General features: G+C 42.5%; 1 protein-coding gene across 2 annotated transcripts in view; it reads left to right on the top strand.

Moving 5' to 3' along the window:
* The window catches only part of CAMK1D (calcium/calmodulin dependent protein kinase ID), a 431,780-nt gene that overhangs the window by 248,212 nt on the left and 162,640 nt on the right, over positions 1-20,928 (top strand). For both annotated transcript variants that reach the window (XM_047741034.1, XM_047741035.1), the window contains exon 3: positions 16,393-16,467. In XM_047741034.1, the coding sequence (XP_047596990.1) occupies positions 16,393-16,467 (75 nt within the window). The remainder of the gene's footprint in view (positions 1-16,392; positions 16,468-20,928) is intronic.

Raw genomic sequence — 20,928 nt, 5'->3', positions numbered from 1 at the left:
GTTTACTAGATTGGTTTCCTGTCTCCTTCCCTTTTTCCCCGTTTTGTTTTCTTTCCGTCTTCATTTGTTCGCAGCACAACCCTTTTAAAAAGTAAATTCTTACTTAGAACCCCCAAACATAAACAGGTCAGAGGTGTTGTATTTTATCCGAGTGAATTTCTTAGTTTAGTTTTGGAATAACGTTACTACGAATCCTGTCAGCGAGGACACATGCGAACACGGCGGCGTTCTCTGCTCTCTGCGGCGGGTTCACATCTGGTATCTGTTACCCCTGGGCCTGTGCAGTTCGTGCTGTTTCACTGCAGTTCCTAAAATGTTTATTGAGAACCTGGAGGCTCCGGGGGAAACCAGATTGAAAAGCACCGGCCAAAAGTGACCTCAGTGAAGTCTAGCCGTTGCACTAATACGCTCTGGTGCTTGAGGTAAAATCTCTCTGTGCCTTGATCTGAAAATAAAGCAGGATCACCTCAGATGCCCCCGGTGGCTTGTGAATGACCCGAGCCTGGCCCAGCCCTCCCCGCTCTGTGGTTCACACTCCGTGGTCACCAGCTGTGGACACATTGGCTGCTCTGCTGTGTGGCCACTGCCATCCTCCCCTTTCTGGCTACCTTGGAGTCATCTGCAGGGATAATCCACGTGGCTGTATCTCTCCCGTCCCCCCATCCCTCGTGGTGCAATTGCTGTCCTTAATTCCCTTGGCAATTTCGGGAAGAGACAGCTGGGTGATCTGGCAACTGGTTTATTCACGATCATCAATTAGGACTATCATTCCTGAGAATTTGCACATAGCCCTGGAGCTCACCCTGGGAAGTTTCTTAGGAACTAACGTCCCTTGGGTTTTTATAATCTTTTATGAGTAGGACATAATAAAACTATAAATTCTGAACTGCCTCAGCATTTAACATCCATCTCCCATAAAACTGTAAGCTAGAAAGGTGATGTGTATATCACAGACCTTTTAAAAAATCATCGACAAAGCAAAACATGCTGTTCTTCCTAATCATGACTCCAATCTCAGTGACGAAGAGACAGCTCTTGCTTTTTCGAGGAAGAAGGCAGAGTCGCCTTTACAAGCCACACTCACAGAGATGATCTCTGTGTTTTTAAAATGCATATGTTGGGGCACCTGGGTGGCTCAGTCTGTTGAGCTTCCAACTCTTGGTTTTGGCTCAAGTCATGATCTCGAGTCGTAAGATCAAGCCCCCTCGTGGGGCTCTGTGCTCAGCAGGGAGTCTGCCTGAAAATTCTCTCCCTCTGCCTCTTCCCCAACTTGGGTGCATGCTCTCTCTCTCTCTAAAGTAAGGTAAATCTTTTAAAAAGTAAAAAATAAAATGTGTATATTGTACACAACCAACCACAGACACTTTTAGGAATTCCCAAAATATGAGTACTTGGAAAAAGTGGTGTTTTCTATTTGAATGCACCTGGTTTTGTGAAGCCAGGGTCTGATATGAACAGATTATGTGACAGCATTAATTACTGATGGGAAAAAAATGAAGAATGCTCGATTCTGCACTATTATCTCTGAACATGGGTACTTTCATAGAAGAGCAAGGAATGCTTTACTGTACACATTCAACCCTTCAGAAGTCTGAATATGGATACTAGATGGTTGTATCTAGTATGTTTGTATGTATGTATGTATCTAGTATGTATGGAGGACTTCCCTCCTTTTCTATTTTGCTTCTTTCCTCTTTCCCACCCCATCTTCTTCTTTTCCAGTTTGCTTCTCACCATATGAATAAATGGCACGGTATGCTAACAGGCTTAGTGAGATCTCACCTGGCCTCAGATGCTTTGTTATCTGGAGCAGGCAGAGGCAGAGGTGCCATGGGTGGCACCCCTGGGTCCCCATGTCAGCGAGAAGGTCTGTGCCCATGTTGGGACCATGCCTCAGAGCCCGCTAGGCAGGGCACCTACGGTCTCGGCATGGCCCTGGGTTCAAGTAGAGAGATCCAGGATCCTCACTGTGGTGATCGGCTTGGGGAAAGCATGGGGCTTTCATGCTAGGAAGAAAAAAGGGAATGATGCATTCTCCCAAGATTCCAGCATATTGTTTTGGTCCCTGTTCATTTTTGCTCACATAAATCCTAAGGTTCAGAGCCGGAATCATCTAAGATGCCTCTTGAATTCCAGCCCAGAGTCTTCCGTCTGGGATGCAGACTGTGTGTCATGAAGCTGCAGAGAGGTGTCCGGGCGCGAGAAGCTTGCTTACATGTCAGCAGAATTGCGTATGGGCGTGGCTTCTGAATTTGCATTATCATTATCAGCAGTGACCTCGGAACACCTTGGCGCGCTGCATTTTCACATCAGCGGACCTAGTAAATCAAAGTTACACGGTCTCATCTCTGTTCTGAGACAGGCGAGCCCCTTGACATCCTTCAAGACTCCAGGCCCTTAGTCTCATGTTGAAACATCCAGAAAATACAGATTTCCCTTTGACAAAAGGAGAAAGAAATGACAACATTCCCTTAAATGTCTTAGTGTTAGTGATTGAGAAATATCAGAAGCCAATGTTACAGTTAACTGGGTGATTTGCTCATTTTTTGTACTCTTTTCCCAAGAGTGCTAATAATGTGTTGGCCAAGTAGACTTGAACCTTTATCCTCAGGACACCTTGCCTTTATTATTATTATTATTTTTTTTTTTTTTAAAGATTTTATTTATTTATTTGACAGAGAGAAATCACAAGTAGGCAGAGAGGCAGGCAGAGAGAGAGGAGGAAGCAGGCTCCCTGCTGAGCAGAAAGCCCGATGCGGGGCTCGAACCCAGGACCTGGGATCATGACCTGAGCCGAAGGCAGCGGCTTAACCCACTGAGCCACCCAGGCGCCCCGACACCTTGCCTTTAAATTGGACCTATTGTGAAGTAAATTCAGCCCAGAAAATCTGAAATGGACACGAAGACTGTGGCATTAGCATCTCCCAGATATTTTGTGGGCAATTCTTTGTGTAGCACGCCAAGGTTTTTATTGCTAACTCGGTAATTTGCCAGTGGGCCTCAAATTTTGCATCTGAATCTCTTGGGAGGCTTACAAATCCTGATCCATGTCCTAAGTCTCTGGGGGTAGACCTGGGGGTGGACTTGGGGGTCAGTATGTTTTCAAATTCCTCAGGTAATTTGAACATACAGCCGATTTTGAGACCCAAGTAACTTCTCCTGGGTGCTAATAGGAGTAGGAAAGAAGCATAAAGTCAATCCCTTTAACCTTTCTTTCTTGTTTTTTGTTTGTTTTTTTGTTTTTGTTTTTTTTTTCAGTCAGGTATCCAGCTTTTGAGGGTCTTTGGTGTGTAAGAATTTAGGGAGGCCAGAATTCCTAATTCTGTTCATTCATTTATTCATTCTTCAGAACATTTATGGAATGCTAGTATGTGCCAAGCACTGGGCTTTGCACACTGATTTGGATGGACCTAACTTATTTCTCTTTTGGATTAAAGGCCACCAGACCTCAACCGGGTCTTCTGGAGCTATTCTAGACATGAGCAAATTATTTGCCATTTCTCTCTTGGTCTGTGGCATTGTAGAGGATGGCTATGGAAGCAGGGAAAGGAGGTCTTTTCCATGGAAGTGGCTTCCTATCTTAAGAAATTCAATTCCAGGTCTAACTGACAAGCTTAACCGATGTAGAAGAGGCTGTTAAAGCATGTGTCGTCATCCACGCTTCTGAGCAGCTAACACTACCTAGAGAACCCTGGATATTGGTTTAAATTCAAGCTTTGGGGGCCCCTACATACTTCAGTACACTCTGCCTCATTATAATTTTAAATTCATTGATTGTTAGAGAGGACCTCAGAGAAGATCCTGTTTGACAAGTTAATTTCTAGATGAGAAAGCTGAGACCCTGGAAAGTGACTTGACCAGCGTTCCATCCCCTAGGGACAGAGCCGCCCTCCCAGACAGGGTGCCATTACAGACTCCTGCCCTGCCTCCCTAGGGCTGTCAGGGAATGCTGGCCAGGCCCCCCCACCCTGTGTGTTCTACATTGTGCTAAGGCCTCCTGAGATGCATGTTTTAAAAAACATCATCAGCAGCACACAAGGGTTTTAATTGTTGCTTGTTTATTTGTTTGTTTTTAAGAATTCAAAGCAAAACTTAGTTCACAATGAGACTTATCACATGTGGTACTTACTCCTTAACAAGAACAACTACAAAACTGCCTTGCATGCTTAAGATGTAGTTGATTTCTTTACCAGTCTTTGCTCCTTAGTCTCCCATTGATTACAGCTCCATCTGCTGGCAGCAAATGGAGATGATTTGAAGCTTTGGATTTTGGTCTTGACTGACATTTCTTGTTGTTGTTGTTGTTGTTGTTTTTAAGATTTTATTTATTTTATTTGAGAGAGAGATAGAGAGAGAGTGCGCACACGAGTCGGGGGGTTGAGCAGAGGGAGGGAATTCCTGGTAGACTCCGAGGTGAATGCGGAGCCCGATGCTGGGCTCCATCCCAGGACCCCAAGATCATGACCTGAGCCAAAACCGAGGATCCGCCACTCAGCCAACTGAGCCATTCAGGTGCCTCGACCTATATTCTTAATAGGCAACATCTCTCTCTGTATATAGTATATGTATTTGTGTACATATGTCATTTTTTACCTCTAAGCAGGTGTGTGTTTCTGTTGATAGATAATAAGACCACATATTTTCATTTTCACTTAACAGATGCGGAAATCAAGTCAGAAAGTATCTAATGACCTGTCTAAAATCCTGCAGTTAGATGTTTCAGAACTGAAACCCAACCCAGTCTCTTGATTTCTTGAATGTTAGACTAATTCATATCTATTTCTTTGTGTCCAGCATTCTGGATATATTTTGATGCGCCAGGTGTTAATGATTTTGATCAATAACTTTTAAAAAAGCACCTCTTTGTAGAGCAGTAGGCAGTAGGCAGTAGAGCAGTATGGCAACCCTTTCTCTGCTTGGGTTCCATGAGAGGAGCAAGCCCTAATGCCCTAAGGCATTCGTGCTGTATACTGAGCTAACTTTCTGTCCTATGCAACTGGCATGGTCCCTTCCTTGGGAGACTGAGAAAATAGTCACTTGAATAATTTTTCTCTGTTTTTTGGGTTCAGATGAAGAACCCCATTTCAGAAAAACTGCAAGGTGAAAATCCTCTCCCCCCAGCACACTTTCTGAGGTATTAATTACTGGTTCAACATGTATCCTTCCAGACTTTCTTTCTCTGCATATAAAACCATCTAAATATGTACACGCATGCACATGCGAACAGATGGATACAACGGAGTACAACAACTAAATGACGAAAGAACCGGGTTGGCCCAGAAGAGAGGGGATCCGTCCTACAAGAGGTGACGAATAGAAAAGGGTTCTCAGGGGATGATCAGAGTCTCGGAGGATGTGTGGTTTGGTAAGAAGATACGAGACGGGTGAGCATACCTATGTGGTCGGAGAGGAAGGTGTGAACAGGTGTGCGAGAGCTGCCTGTGGGCCAGTAAAGTTTTGGTGTGGGGCAGTGGCGGAGGATGGGAGGGGCAGGTGAGGACCAAGTGACAGGGACCTTCAAGTCACGTCAAGTAATTTGGACTTTATCGTGGCCTACGAGGAGCTATGGAAGGATTTCAAGTCAAGAAGTTTGATCACTTCTGTTTTGTGGACTGATGGCTCAGGAGACAGCATGGAGAATGGTGAGAGAGCAAGAGCAAAGGAAGGAGGGAGAACAATTAAATAGTTATAAACTGGGAGTGATCATCTATAAAATAGGAATAATAATGCCTACTTCATGGAGTTGTTGTGAGAAGGAAATGAGGTAACATCTGTGAATGTGCCTGTTAAGTTATAAAAAGGAAAGGTATTATTTTTTAATACCATCTGGCAAATATTTCAACTCTACCACTTTCCCTTGTGACTGACTGGATCCTGATTTTCTCAGCATTATTTCTTGTACCACTTATAACTGGAGGAGGGGTGGAGATAATCTGACCCAGGAAAGGAGGAAATGGTTTGCTTCATTTCCCAAACGCATAGTGTTTGCTTAGACAAACAAGAGTGTTTGCCAAGACATCAGAATATATAAATGTTTTTGAGGCAATTTGCCATGCCAGAGAACCATAGCATCTTTTTTGTGAATAACAATTAAATTTTCCAGACGGTTAAGAAAAATGTGGCAGATAGTGAAAGAGCTAGTCCTTTGCCATCTTTATCTGAAAGAGGGGATTGGATTTCACCTGAGAAGCGCCTTTTCCTGACTGGTCAATTAACCTGGAAGTGTTGAGAGAGGAGGACAGGAAGTCAGTCCCAGCTCATTGACGTAACTTCTGTCTCGAGTGCTTGCAGGGAGATCTGGTCCTTCCATCTTCCCCTCTCTTGTCATGGGTCATTACCTTGTCTCCTGTCCATCTCTTATCCTCCAGTTTCATCTAAATAGGTAAGCGACCATTCCCAATGACCACACAAAGGAAAGATGTTTTGTTTCCTTTTCCTTCTTCTGATAATTCTCATAATACTCATAATCTCCCTGACATGCGCCATCACTCTCCCCCCTCCAGATCAATGAGCTATGATAGGCTGAGAGAAAGTGAAATATGCTGAACTTCCCTTTCTTTCCTCTTCTGTTTTTTTCTAACATTCCTTGTTTTACATGGAGTTCAGAATTTGGGGATCTTTGAACTGTGGAGAATTAACTGGAGGGAGAAACGGCATGGCTGTTTCAAAGAGGCATGTGTGTTCAATAGAGTGCCTGTTCTCTGGGTCCTGATGTTCCCTCCAGCTTGGGGGCTTTGGAACGGGGCCTACTCGTGTACTTGGTACAATTTGTTGCATGAATTAACTTTAAAATGTTTTCCTGGCTCTTTCTGGGGATTTCTTGCTTGGCTGTCAGTTACCATGCATGCTGGCATCTGCATCAATGCCATATATGCTATGTTCCCGTTCAGCCTCTCTCTCTCTCCTTCTCCTCCTTCCCCTCTCCCCCAGCCTGAGCCCACTTCCCTCTATCCAGCTCATCGGTCTTTTATTGGGGATTATGGAGACTTTAGCATAGATTCCTGTGTAAACCATCTACCTTCTGTACAGATGTATCAGCTGAAGTTTACTTTGGTCCTGGTAGATGGTAAGTGATAAAAATTAAGAGAAGTTATTTTCATCATCTAAAGTTGTTTTTAGTGACATTGTCCCTTTGAAATATGATCATTTTAGAGAGTTTTGTTGCTTGGGGATAAACATTCCTTATGTATGAAGGTCCTCTTGGCCGTATTTTAGAAAGACTGAATGCCGAACTACAGGATTTAGCTATATAAGCTATGAAAGGTTAATGGCACCTTGGTTTTCCATTTGCTTGTAGCTGACATCCCTGCCACTTCTCTCTGTCCATTTCATTCTTCCTTTTGATGACACTGGCTGATCACAGCTGATGAAGGGCTCTTTCTTTCTTTTTAAAAAATATTTATGTATTTATTAGAGAGAGACAGAGAGAATACAAGGATGTGAGCTGGGGGAGGGGCAGAGGAAGAGAATCTTTAAGCAGATTCCCTACTGGGTGCAGAGCCCAGCAGGGCTTCATCCCACGACCCATGAGATCATGACTTGAACAAAAACCAAGGGTCAGTCACTCAATGACTGGGATATCCAGGCGCCCCTAGGCCCTTTCTAACTGTGATGTCTGGACTCCTAACTATTTCTTCTGCTTCTGAATATCTCTTCTTCTAGGGTTCACTTTGACCCACTGGGATTTCATCTGTCAGAATATTTATAACCAAGTATCTTGAGAACTTCCATGAGATTTCAGGATAGTTCAAATCTTTGCACTCCCAGACATAGATATTATATCGTTAGTTGTGAAATTTAACACCCTGACTTTAGGAGTCATGATTTCATACAAATAACTGAATTTATGTGCACTCCTCCCTATTCTCATTATAACTCAGTTAACAGAAAGTTATAGTATAAATACTTTAACATGGGCTTGGGAGTTAGACTCTTAGCAATTCCAATTCCCAGTTGTGTGACCTTGGAATACGTATTTCATGTCTTAGAGTCTTAGTTTTCCTCTTTTATAAGTGGGAGGAATAATAGACTGAACTAAGTTTTTCCATTTAACTCTCTCCTGTGTAGGGAAAACCCCAGTTCTTCCCTATTGTGTTTCTTCCCTATGCATCTTTTTTTACTTACACAGAACACTGCAGAAGTCCACTCCTGGCCACTAAATATGTGTAGGTTTCCCCGGTCCCCATCAAGCAATTCTTGGACACCATCTGGGTGTCCTACAGTTTAACTCATTTCTAACCCCATCTTCCAGAGGTAGAGTGAGATCCCACAGGCTAAGGGCTCAGTCCCTCAGCACTGCCCCCAGCACACCAACACACTTAAGATGCCAGTTGCAAGCCCAGGTTGTCATTTGTGTTTCTGACCAAGCAGCTTGAGAGTGGAGGTTCCAATGACTTCCTCCTCAAGTTCGATTAATTTGCTAGAGTGGCTCACAGAACTCAGAGAGCAGTTCACCAGTTTATTAAGGGATATGGGAAAGGACACAGATGAACAGCCAGATGAAGAGATACACAGGGTAAGGTCTGGGAGTGTCCCAAGCATAGAACCTTCTGTCTTTGTGGGTTTGGGGGGTGTCACCCTCCTGGTATGGATGTGTTTGCCTACCTGGAAGCTCTCTGAACCCTGTATTTTGGAGATATCATGGAAGTTTCATCATGTAGGTACTATGGATCACTAACCGTTTTTAAGCTCTTCTCCCCTCTCCAGAAAATTGGGGGTCAGGATGAAAATTCTAATCATGACTTGGGTTTTCCAGTGACCAGCCCTCACCAAGGACCCATGCAGGAACCCACTCAGATAGTTTCATTAGAACAAATAATAGACACTCTTATCACCCAGAAATTTATAAGTTTTAGAAATCCTGCGTCAGGGATGGGGTCAAAGACCAAATATTAGAACAAGAGATGCTCCTAGCGTTCTTATCACTTAGGAAATTACAAGGATTTCAGGAGCTCTGCCAGTAACCAGGGGCAAAGACCAATATATATTTTCTATTATCCCATGGAGAGCTGCTTCATAGGATTGGTGTATTAAACAACATAATGGAAAATACTTAGTATGGTCTTGATACATACAGGCATACCTCATTTTTCATGGAGCCCAACACAGGGCTTGAACTCACAACTCTGGGATCAAGAGTGAGATACTCAATGGACTAAGCCACCATGGTGTCCCAGGGCATACCTCATTTTATTACACTTTTCAATTATTGTGTTTTCTGTTTGTTTGTTTCTTGTTAACAAAATTGAAGGCTTATGGCAACTGTGTATGGAGAAAGTCTACCAGTATCATTTTTTCCAACAGCATTTACTCACTTCATGTCTCTGTGTCATATTTTGGTAATTCTGCAATATTTCAATCTTTTTCATTATTATTTTATTTGTTACAGTGATCTGTGATCAGTGCTCTTTGTTGTTACTATTGTAATTGTTTTGGCACCACAAATCACACCAAACAAGACGGCAAACTTCATCGTTGTGTGTGTTCTGACAGCTATGTTCTTGACTTGCCCTTCCCCCACCTCTCTCCTTCTCCTTGGGCCTTCCTATCCCATGAGATACAGTAGTATAGAAGTTAGGTCAATTAATAATCATAGAATGGCCTCTAAGCGTTCAAGTGAAAGGAAGAATCACATGTGTCTCGCTGTAAATCAAAAGCTAGAAATGATTAAACTCAGTCAGGAAGGGGAAGCCAGAAGCCAAGATAGTCTGAAAGCTAGGTCTCTTGGGCCAAACAATTAGGCAAGTTGCAAATGCAAAGTAAAAGTTCCCGAATGAAATTAAAGGTGCTACTCCAGTGAACACGTAACTGCTAAGAAAGCAAAAGAGACTAATTGTTGATTTGGGGAGAGTTTTAGTGGTTTGGATAGAAGAATAAGCCAGCCAAGCCAGCCACAACATTCCCTTAAGCCAAAGCCTCATTCAGAGCAGGGTCCTGACTCTCTTCAATTCTGGGAAGGCTGAGAGAGGTGAGGAACCTATAGAAGAAAAGTTTGAAGTTAGTAGAGGTTGTGTCATGATGCTTAATGAAGGAGGTCGTCTCCATAACATCAAAGCACAAGGGGAAGCCGCAAGAGCAGGTGTAGAAGCCACAGCAGTTCTCCAGAAGATCCCACTGAGATAATTAATGAAGGAGGTTACACTACACAATAGATTATCAATGGGGATAAAATAGCCTTCTATTGGAAGAAGATACCATCTAGGATGGTCATAGCTAGAGAGGACAAATCAGTGCCCAGCTTCAAAGCTTCAAAGGACAGGCTAACTCTCTTGTTAGGGGCCAGTGCAACTCATGACTTTAGCATGAAGCCAGCGCTCCCTTACCATTCCAAAAATCTAGAGCCTTTAAGAAGTACCCTGAATCTACTCTGTGTTCTTTCGGTGGAACAACAAAGCCTGGATGACAGCACATTTGTTTATAACATGGTGTATGGAATATTTTAATCCTGCTCTTGCGACTTGCCCAAAGGATTCCTTTCAAAATGTGACTGCCCATTGACTATGCTCCTGGTCACCGCAGAGCTCTGACGGTGATGTGCGATGTGATGAATGGTGTTTTCATGCTTGTTAATGTAACATCCTTCCTGCAGTCCTGGGATCAAGGAGTCATTTTGACTTTGAAGTCTTGTTATTTAAGAAAAAATTTTTAAGGCTACAGCTGCCATAAATAGTGATTCCTCTGGTGGATTTGGACAAAATAAATGGGAAACCTTCTGGAAAGGATTTACCATTCTAAATGCCATGAAGAACATTCCTGATTGTGGGAAGAGGTCAAAGTATCAACTTGAACAGGAGTTTGGAAGAAGTGATTTTAATTGTCTTGAGTAATTTTGAGGGGCTCAAGACATTGGTAGAAGAAGTCACTGCAGATACGGTGGAAATAGCAAGAGAACCAGAATCTGAAGTGAAGCCTGAAGATGTGCCTGAATCACCTCAATTTTAAGACAAAATTTTCATGGATGAGGAATCGCTTCTTATGGGTGAGCAAAGAAAATACTTGTTCTTTGAGTTGGAATCTACTCCGAGTGAACATGCTGTGAGGATTGTTGAAATGACGACAAAGGATTGAGAATATTCTATGAACCTAGTTGGTAAAGCAACAACAAGGTTTGAGAAGACGGACTCCACTTTCGAAAGAAGTTCTGCCCTGGGTAAAATGCTATCAAACAGCCTCACATGCTTCGGAGAAATTGTCCATGAAAGGAAGAGTCAATCACAGCAAACTTCTTTGTTGTTTTATTTTAAGAAATTACCACAGTGAACCCAGCCTTCAGCAAACACCACCCTGATCAGTCAGCACCCATTAACATTGAGTTGAGACCCTGGACCAGCAAAAATTTTTATGACTTGCTGAAAGCTCAGACTATGGTTAGCATTTTTTAGCAATCAGGTATTTTTTAAGTAAACTCTAGGCCCAACATGGGGCTTGAACTCACCACCCTAAGGTAAAAAGTTGCGCGCTTTACTGACTGAGCCAGCCAGGCACCCCAGCAATAAAGTATATATTTTTTAAACTAATGTATGTACATTGTTTTTTTTAGACATAATGCTATTGCATACTTACTGGATTGCAATGTAGTATCAACTTAACTTTTATGTGTATTGGGAAACCAAAAAAATTCATTTGACTTTTTTTGTTGTGATATTCACTATGTCGTGGCAGTCTGGAGCTGAACCAACAATGTGTCTGTGGTGTGCCTATCGTTAACGTTCAGTAAATGGTACATATAAAATAGCGATCTAAATAGGGCCTCCAGAAATGGTAATATTAATTCGCCCCTAGAATTCTATGTCTCACACCCCTGAAGACTGAGGAAATTGCATTTATCACAAAAGAGTCACAGTTGAAATGCTTGAGAAAAGAATATAAGAGATGTTGGCAAATTTTCCAAACATAAAACAGGTAGGGTGTGAGATGTATAGATCAGGAAGTTTGACTTCATTGCGTAACACAATTCTGGAACTGTAAATTAAGCAGATGGTTTGTGATCCTTTAGTAAAGACTGTAGTGGTTGCTAGGAGCCACCATGGGTTTACTAAGAACATATCTTCCCAAACGTTCCATTTCCCTTTTAAATAGTATTATGTAGTGTGTAAAACTGAGGAGTGCCATTTCAGCAAGGAATTTAATTGTCTCCTTATGGATAAGACAGTAAAATATGGGCTCGATGATGGTCCTGCTGGGTTCACGGCTTGAAAGCAGTGGAAGCCAGCTGACTCGTGTCATGGTTATCTTGATGGGGGTCTCTGGTATAACACCAGAGGGCAGCTCTGATGAGTAACCTTCCCATTTCAGACTTGAGGAATTTGGATCAAGACATATGGGTTGAGGGGCACTCAGGTGCCTTAGTCAGTTAAGTCTCTGACTCTTGATTTCAGCTCAAGTCATGATCTCAAGGTTGTGAGGTCTAGTTCTATATCAAGCTCTGCTGGACGTGGAGCCTGCTTTAAGACTCTTTCTCTCCCTCCCTCTGTGCCCTTCCCCACTCGCACATGCGCACTCTCTTGCTCTCTTTCTCTCTCTCTCTCTCTCTCAAAAAAAAAAAAAAAGACATATGGGATGGATGTGTACCAACAAAATATGTAAAGGGCCCAAAGTTGGGAGAGACAGTAAATATAATAGATGGGAGGATAAAAATTCAAAATAGTCTTAATCATCTGAAGCACCACATGGAACCCCAGAAAATTGAATTTAGTGAAGCTAAAGGTGAAGACTTGAAGCTCAAAAGCTCAAGACTGAATAAGAAAGGAGATCTTTTTCAGTAGAAGTTCAGGTAAAACTGATCTGGTCATTTAATTTACCCAACACTTGATATCCATCCATCCATCCATCCATCCATCCATCCATCCATCCCTTCATTCAATAAATGTGTATTGCAAGTATTTATCACCTTTGCACTTTTCTTGGCATCAGGGGAATGGTAGTGGACAAAAGAGTTAAAAATCCCCACCTCCATGGAACTTACATTCTTTAGATACCAACAGTTGAGCAATTGCTTTTAAAATAAAATGAACCTAATATTAGGCTTTATTTGCAAAAGTATAACATCAGTTCATGATGGTGAATAGTTCACCTCTCTTATTTAATACCCTATTCTTGGTGCTATAATTTACACCGGGATCACTGCTCTCAGTTCTGGACCAATGAGTGGCAGTAGTGGGATGAGAGGAATAGAAACCCCAGTGGAGGAGGACTGGTCGACCAGAAGAAGAGAACACTAAGCGGACGCTGTATCCCTCCAGTGTTTGCGGGAGTATGAGAAGAGGCTGTCAGCATGTTATCAGTCACTCCCAGGAGTCACCACTCATTACAAGGAGGCTGATTCCTGGTACATATGAGAAAGGCTGGTTTTGGCTGGGTGGTGTCCTTACTGTAGCTGGAAGGCCACCTGTGTGAGCTCCACGAGGGCTGACCTAATGCTCTTGGGACTGCTGGTGCAGTGCCTGGTACACGGGGGGTGCCCAGACGTGTGTAGGGGGATGTTCCTCTGACGCTTGTGGAGACAACCTAGGTACCCCATGCTAAAACTTGAAACTCAGTTTTTGTATATCTTAAAAGAGTCTGAGGGTGGAATAATGTACCTAGGAACAGCGGTTGGGGGCCAGAATGTTTTCTTCTATCGTGTTCTAACATCCACAAGTTAGTTAAACCACTTTTCTTAAGACACATTGCAGAGGCCATGTGAGGATTTCTCCGTGGTTTCTGCAGTCTGCTTGTTAGGCATCACTCATCCAGCACGATGCCCATCGTATTCTGAGACCTTTGCTTGTACTTATGGCTCATCGGGGGTCTTGCTCTTTTCTGAACTTCACAGCAATACGACAGGAGTTTAGCATTTAATTTTTTCCTAACTTCTGCGTGGGTCTCTCCATCTTTGGAAGGCAAAATCTTATTTTGTATGTTTCTAGTATTCTTCCAGAAACAGAGCTGAAACTCAGTAAATGACAATTGAACAACTGCTTGATTTATTAGTTGAGGGGGAGAGTCAGAAGCAGTATCTTTGCGGCCATTGCAAGGACTCATGTAAGAATGGCAGGTTAAGTAGACTTTAATTTCTCTATCCCTTGCATCCAAAGAAGGGATTATGTTCCTCATTTATTAGAGTCTCCTACTTCAGCTGGATGAGTGCTTTGCACAGAAATGATTCTTTGTATACAGTTGAATCTGTGTTAATGGCTGTACTCCAGGGCTGGAATAACCTTCTTGGCTCAACTTGAGGGAAGGGTGGGGGACACTAGGTACAAATCTCAAAGCTCAGTCTAGAGGCCATTGACTGTGATTCATGTACCCAGCATGGCCAGATTTCGCGCATGAAAGTGCAGGGTGCTCAGACATGTTTGAATGTCAGAGAAATTCCCTGCAATATTCAGGATATACTTACACTGAGAAAAGTATTTGTTTATCTAGAATTAAACATAACTAGGTGCCCAGCATTGTATCTGGCAACCCTTTACGTAAACCCCATTCTTTCATATCACCCCATAAGTCTAAGCTTTTCGTGAACCCCCAAATTAACCTCACTGAAAGAAAATGTTTGTGCCCCTGGGAATGATACTAAGTGCAAATTTTTAAAAATTAAAAAACTGGGAATTTCCATATGCTGTATACTTTTTGTGGTCATAATTCTTTCAGGATATCCAATAATGATCATTCCAGAAACATCTAGGATCTCAGCAGTCCTAACTTAATTTGTCATGGTTTCCTTGGTAGCATAGTTTACTTGGTTCCTCTGATATACTATTATTATATTATCTGTATAATATTATTATGGAAATTATTTATATAGTTTGGATATTATTTTGCTCAAGTAGCAAAGTAACCACAGCTAACAAGTAAATATTAGGCTGTAGCTCCGTGGACGGGAGTCAGATGAAAAGTGAATTTCATGTCCTCTGTTGTCTCTGCTCCTCCGAACTCCCGCTAATCAGAACACCTCTGACTAATCAGAGCTGTAGAAATCAGAATAAAACACTGCCGCCCTCAGTTACATGTTTTGTTCACTTTTCTCATCTGCTAGGAGGGAAGATCATATTCTGGTTTGTTCCACCCTATAAACTTCTGTTTGAGGGAAAGACAGCTCACACTTTGGAAAATTGCCTCCATTTTCCCCTAAGTAAATAATGATTCTTGCTCTTGAGTAGGGACAGCCTTTAAATATCATTCATTCATTGAGCCAATATTTATTAAGCAGATGGATGCTAGGAATGAGGGGAAATGAAATAAGTAAGACATAGTCCCTGCTTTCCGGGGGGCCCAAGGGAATCTGCATATGTAATGCTTGCTTTTGTATGATTCAGCAGTCATGTCCGTGAGAGGTTGGTGGTAAGAGTTCATTAGCTCGTAGAGTAATGAAATGATTCTTCTTGCAAATGCTTTAAAATAAATAGTGTGCCTTATATTCTGAACAAAAGCTACTCTTAATGGCTAATACCCAGGGCCTGGTGTTAGGCTGTTTCCTTCTCTCTTAGTTCTGGAGTCAGGACTTTGCCACTTGACTCAGACCAGAAGTATCAGCATCCCCTGGGAACTTGTTAGAAATACAGATGCTCAGGCCTGCCCCACCCCCCACCGGATCCAAATGGGGAGGGCAGCCCAGAATCCATGTCAACGTGCATGCACACTGAAGCTTAAAAAGCACGGGTTGACTACCGGATTGCTGCTTTGTGCATACAGATCATCTCAGGATCTTACTGAACCAGCTCCTGGGCTCTGCCCCCAGGGATTCTGGATCTGTTTGACCAGGGTGGGGCCTGAGAATCTGCATTTCTAACAAGCTCCCAGGAGGTGCTGGTTCTGTGTCTGGGAACTACATTTTGATTGGAATCAGTCTAGTTGGCTTGGGGTCTTGGGTTGACCTTTGAACCCTGATGAGGGGGGTCAGTCTGGCTTTCCTCTGCCTGGACTGGAGTCATGGACGTGACAGTGAAGCTATTCCCTGGAACGCCCAGTCTGCAAGGGGGCTGGGCTTGGTGAGCAGACGGTGACCTGGCCTGTTCACTGTGGTACTCCACTGTGGGGCCACTGTGGTACTCCAAAGGAGGGAGCGATGACATTGTCCATGGGGCTCAGCAGTAGAGTTGGGCCCTAAAAGGTCTAAGAGGATTTTTACAGAGTTGGCCCATGGCTGGGATCCAACTGAATGAAGGCAGGGGCAATAATAGCTAACCTGGGGATGCCATGTGGGGAAATATGGCGGCTCAGGAAGAACTGGAGAGCAATGTTGGGACATAGGTCTAGAAGGCAATTTGGGGACAAGCTTGTGCAGAGTCTCAAAGGTCATCTTAAGGAGTTTGGATTCTGTCTTAGAACTTTCTGCTCTAAAGACGTTTTAAAGAAGTTTTCATGCCTCATTATACTCACTGTTCTGTTTGTGTGTGCTTTTTTCTCTTTCAGGATTAAGCATGAAAACATTGTCGCTCTGGAGGACATTTACGAAAGCCCCAATCACTTGTACTTGGTCATGCAGCTGTAAGTACCCCCTTTGCCTGAGGAGTGTGGAGGGGGTCTGGGGGGTGGGGATCGAAAACTCAAAGGAGGGGGTGCTGGCCGGTGAAGGAAGCTGAGGTAGCAGGCCAGGTGAGTGGTGGGAGTGGGAGCAGCGACCCAGGAGATGTGGGTGCCCTGCTGGTTGGCGGGCCAGCCACGGGAGTCTGTGGGCCTCGTTGGGTCTGTTTCTGTAGCTGCTGCTCTGGCCCAGTGATCGCTCGTCCTCACCGTAGAGCTCCCTGTTGCCACTGCAGGGCGCCTCCCCTCAGAGGTCTCTTTCGCTTTTTCATGCTCGAACTCCAAATGTTGCTTCCTGAAAACACTTCCGTGGGCCCACTGCGAGGGACACAGCCTTCCCGTCTCTAGGAGAAACTCCCACCTTGTCTTCATTTCGAGGGATGCTGGGGGAGGGCAGCAGATGGTGGCTGTGGGCTCTGTCCTTCCAGCTGCTCTCTCGGCACAGAAATGCACATGGCACTGAACTAGAACTCGTGCCAGGCGTGAGACAAGTCTAGTTGGGTCAGACCATGACACCGTCACCCCCAGCAGATGATTTCTGCATTCCAGTAACACCAGAGGTTACCAGAAGAGGGAGGAAATAAGAAAGCTGAATATTCAGGTGGAACCTTGACCCAAACATATAAGACACATGTAAATGTAACACATAAACTGGTAAATGAAATGAGCCTGCCCTCCCCATTAGTAGGTTTTTGTTTTTGTTTTTCATGAGCATTTTGGTAGGACATTATAGAACATTTTTGTATGAACATTTTAAAAAAGTATCCAGACTAGAAGCACGTGGATGATTTTTCTCTGTCAAGTGACCGTCCTAGGTATTGACCAATGTAGGAAAATGTTGGGGTTCAAAGACAACAGCCAAGAAGGAATTCTCGAGATGTCTTCAGGGCAGAGACGTGGTTTTATTAAAGCACCGGATAGGACCCCTGGGCAGAAAGAGCTGCCCTGGGGTTGTGATGGGTGACCGATTACAGGTTATTTTGGAAACAAGGATTCCAGGACCCTGATGGGGCTGGCTATTGTTAGAAAAAGGTCGTTTATGACTGTTTAGTAGACACTCAGTCATGAGACTCTTCAGATGCATATCGGAATCATATGCTTGGAGAGTGATTGCCTATCTTGGTGGAGAGGTGGTAGACACAAGGAAGTTTCCAAAGGAATTTATGTTAAAGTAGACTTCCAGGATCCTGGGGGGTCGGGCTAAGATTACCTCTTGGCCTAAGCAAAGTATTAAGATCCAGGCAGCCGAGTTCCTAGAGGAAGTTCACTCCCTGTTCTAAGGATGCATCAGTGGGCTAGAAGTAGTAAGGAAGTATAATTTTTTTTTCTTTTGCCTTTATTTCCTACATCAGTGACCAGTTTTATAGCTTTGGGTGTCAGTGTCACCCATAAGACTGATGGTTTAAGCAGATTTGACTGCTGGTTCTCATTGACTACCTAAATGTCATCTTTCCTGGTTTCTTGCTATACTATTTAATAATTTGTCACACTCTGGTTCCTCCTGAGAGCAGTAGCTCTCCCTAAATTTGGGATGCTCCCTAGAAGCTCACATGACTTTGTTTTATATAGTGTTAAAAAAACAAAATTCAACCAAGTAAATATGAAGATCTAGTTGGCTTTATTAAATGATTCACGAGTTGGGCGGGCCTCCCATCTAGCAAGCAGAGAGCTCTGCAGAGCTAACAAAAGAAAGGTTTTTAAAGGCAAAGAGAGAGAATTGAAAAAGGAAAAAAAAAAAGCAATTTATTAGCAAGAAATGCATTGTTTAGTCAGGGTTGCCCTCCTAAAGGGAAGAGAAGGGGTTTATCGATAAATTTCCTTGTATTGACCAGGAAATTCTATATTGACTGATTAAAAATTACATTCCTGGGGGATTGAAACTGCCATTAGGTTTTTAATTAAGTCTTGGTTTATTAACTTGGGGCCTTAATCTAGGTGGTGCTATTTGGGGGCTGTGGTTTTCCTTTTAACAATAGAGTCTCCTCTCAAAGAAGCAGCTGAACCACTTTCTCAGCAAATGCTGACTTCCCTGTAGGAACAATATGACATTTTAATGACAAGAAAAAGCCCCACGGAATGTCAGTAGAATATTTAAATATGTGTTTTTATTGGTGATGTAAAAAAAAAAAAGCATTCGTATTGGAATTCAGGCTATATGTATTCACTTGCTTTAAGTTCTCTGTTTATGGATATGTCGCTAAATAAGTCAGTTGAAATCATCCCCATTACGTAAATCTCAGCTCTTGCCTCTTACGAGCTTGGTGAATTTGGGCACGTAACTGGGCCTCTCTGAGTATCAGTTTCTTTAATGGAAAGAAAGAATAATATTGACATCATCATCATCATAATATTTACATTAGAAGGTTATAGTGAGTTCTGAATGGGAAAAATGTATAAAAAATAAAAATGCATTCAAAATGAAGAGTGCCATAAATAGCAGGTTCTCAATACAGACTGTTTCTTTATGGACATCTGTCTCATTTCATTAGTGTCTCTGCAGATGGTCTTTCGTTTTGTGAGATGAAGTTCAAGTAGATTTAAATTCTAACTTTCTAAGCAACTTGATTGTGTCCTTACCAGAAGCAGTTTATATAAAGTGAGGTCAGCATGAGAACATAAAAGTGTCCGGGATGGAACGAACCTGGGGACAAAGTCTGGAAGTCTTCTTGGGGCACAGCTGTCCCCATCCCTTTCCTGAGTTTTTCTGTAAGAGATTTATCTCTTTTTCGCAGTTATCCTGAAATGTCCTCACATTTGTTCAGAATTTGTAATAACCCAGAGGAGTTGGGCTAGAATTAACTCTTGGGTTACCATATGAGGTTTGTGAGGCAAGTTAGTTACAGAATCCAGATCTAGAGGCAAGGAACATTTAAAATGTCTAAGGAGAACACGATTTACATGTACCCTTGAGAAGTTTAGGGGCGCTATTTACACAAACATTGGATTTGCTAATTTCCAGCTGTTAACTTGTGTATAAATTCTTTCTCCATTAGTTCTCATTCCTTTTTTTAAAAATCAGCTTTGTCAAGGTATAATTTACATCCAATTAAATGCCCCCATTTGAAGTGAACAATTCAGTGATGAATGTGAGAGCGAATCATACTGGCCAAAGCACCGCCATGATCAAAACCAGAAAATTTCCATCACCCCAAAGATCCCTTTTGTCCTTTGATGTGCTCGCTCCCTTCCTTACCCCGACCCTGGAGGCAACTACTCAGAGTCATTAGAGATGCTTTTGCATTTTCTAAAATATGATGTAAATGGAATTATACAGTGGTACACTTCATGTCTCTGGCTTATTTCACTCATCATATTTCCTGACATTAATTTGTGTGGTGGTACAATCAGTAGTTCATTCTTTTTCACTGCTGAGTAGTATTCCATTGTTACAACTAGTCCACATTTTATCCATTTGTTGTTGCTGGACATTTGGATTATTTCCAGTTTGGGGGCCATTATGAACAAAGCTGCTATGAACATTCATGGAGAGCCTTGCTGTGGGTGAAGAGCTTGGAGCAGAATGAGTGGGCCATGGAGTAGGGATTAGGTTGAACTTTCTAAGAAACTGTTAGTTTTCCGAAGTGGTTTTACCATTTTATGTTTTTGTCTATAGTGTATGTAAGTTCTTCCTACTGTACATTCCTATCAACACTTCAGACTTGTGTTTTCAATTTTAACCATTTTAATGGGTGTATACTCGTATCTCACAGTAGTTTTAATTTGCATTTCCCTGCTGATAATTGATGGTCATCACCTTTTTATATCCTGATGGGCCTTTGGCATATCTTCTTTGGTAAAGTGTCTCTTCAGATCTTTTGCTCACTTTTTATTGGATTGTTTATCATCATATTATTGGGTCATTAGTGTTCTTTATCTATTCTATGTTTTGTCAGATACATGTAACATGAATTTTTCTCCCATTGCTTTTTTGTTTTCTTCATAGAGCTTTTTTTAAAAAACTAGCTTTCTTGAAATGTAATCCACATGCCATACAATTCATGCAATTAAAGTGTACAATTCAGTGGTTTTTGTTTTAGTCACAAGGTTGAACAGTGATCACACAATCTAATTTTAGAATACTTTATGTTCTAAAAGAGGACAACGGAAAGAGATCCATACCCATCAGCAGTGACTCGCAGTTCTTCCCTCCCCACCCTCTTACTTTCTGTTCCCATGCGTTTGTCTGTTCTAGATCATATGATGTGTGGTCTTTGGTGACTGTCTTCTTTCATGTGGCTCAATGTTTTCAGGATTTACCCATGTTGTAGCATGTGTTGATACTGCATTCCTTCTTATGGCCAAATAATACCCCATTATATGGATATATCACATTTTTACTTATCCATTCATTGGTTGATGGACATTTAGGTAGTTTTTACTTTTCAGCTATTAATGATAAGAATGCTAGACATTTCCATGTGCAAA

The sequence above is a fragment of the Lutra lutra genome, chromosome 8, assembly GCF_902655055.1.
Source record: "Lutra lutra chromosome 8, mLutLut1.2, whole genome shotgun sequence".
Classification (NCBI taxonomy): domain Eukaryota; kingdom Metazoa; phylum Chordata; class Mammalia; order Carnivora; family Mustelidae; genus Lutra; species Lutra lutra.
This window is presented reverse-complemented; position numbering and strand designations above follow the sequence as displayed.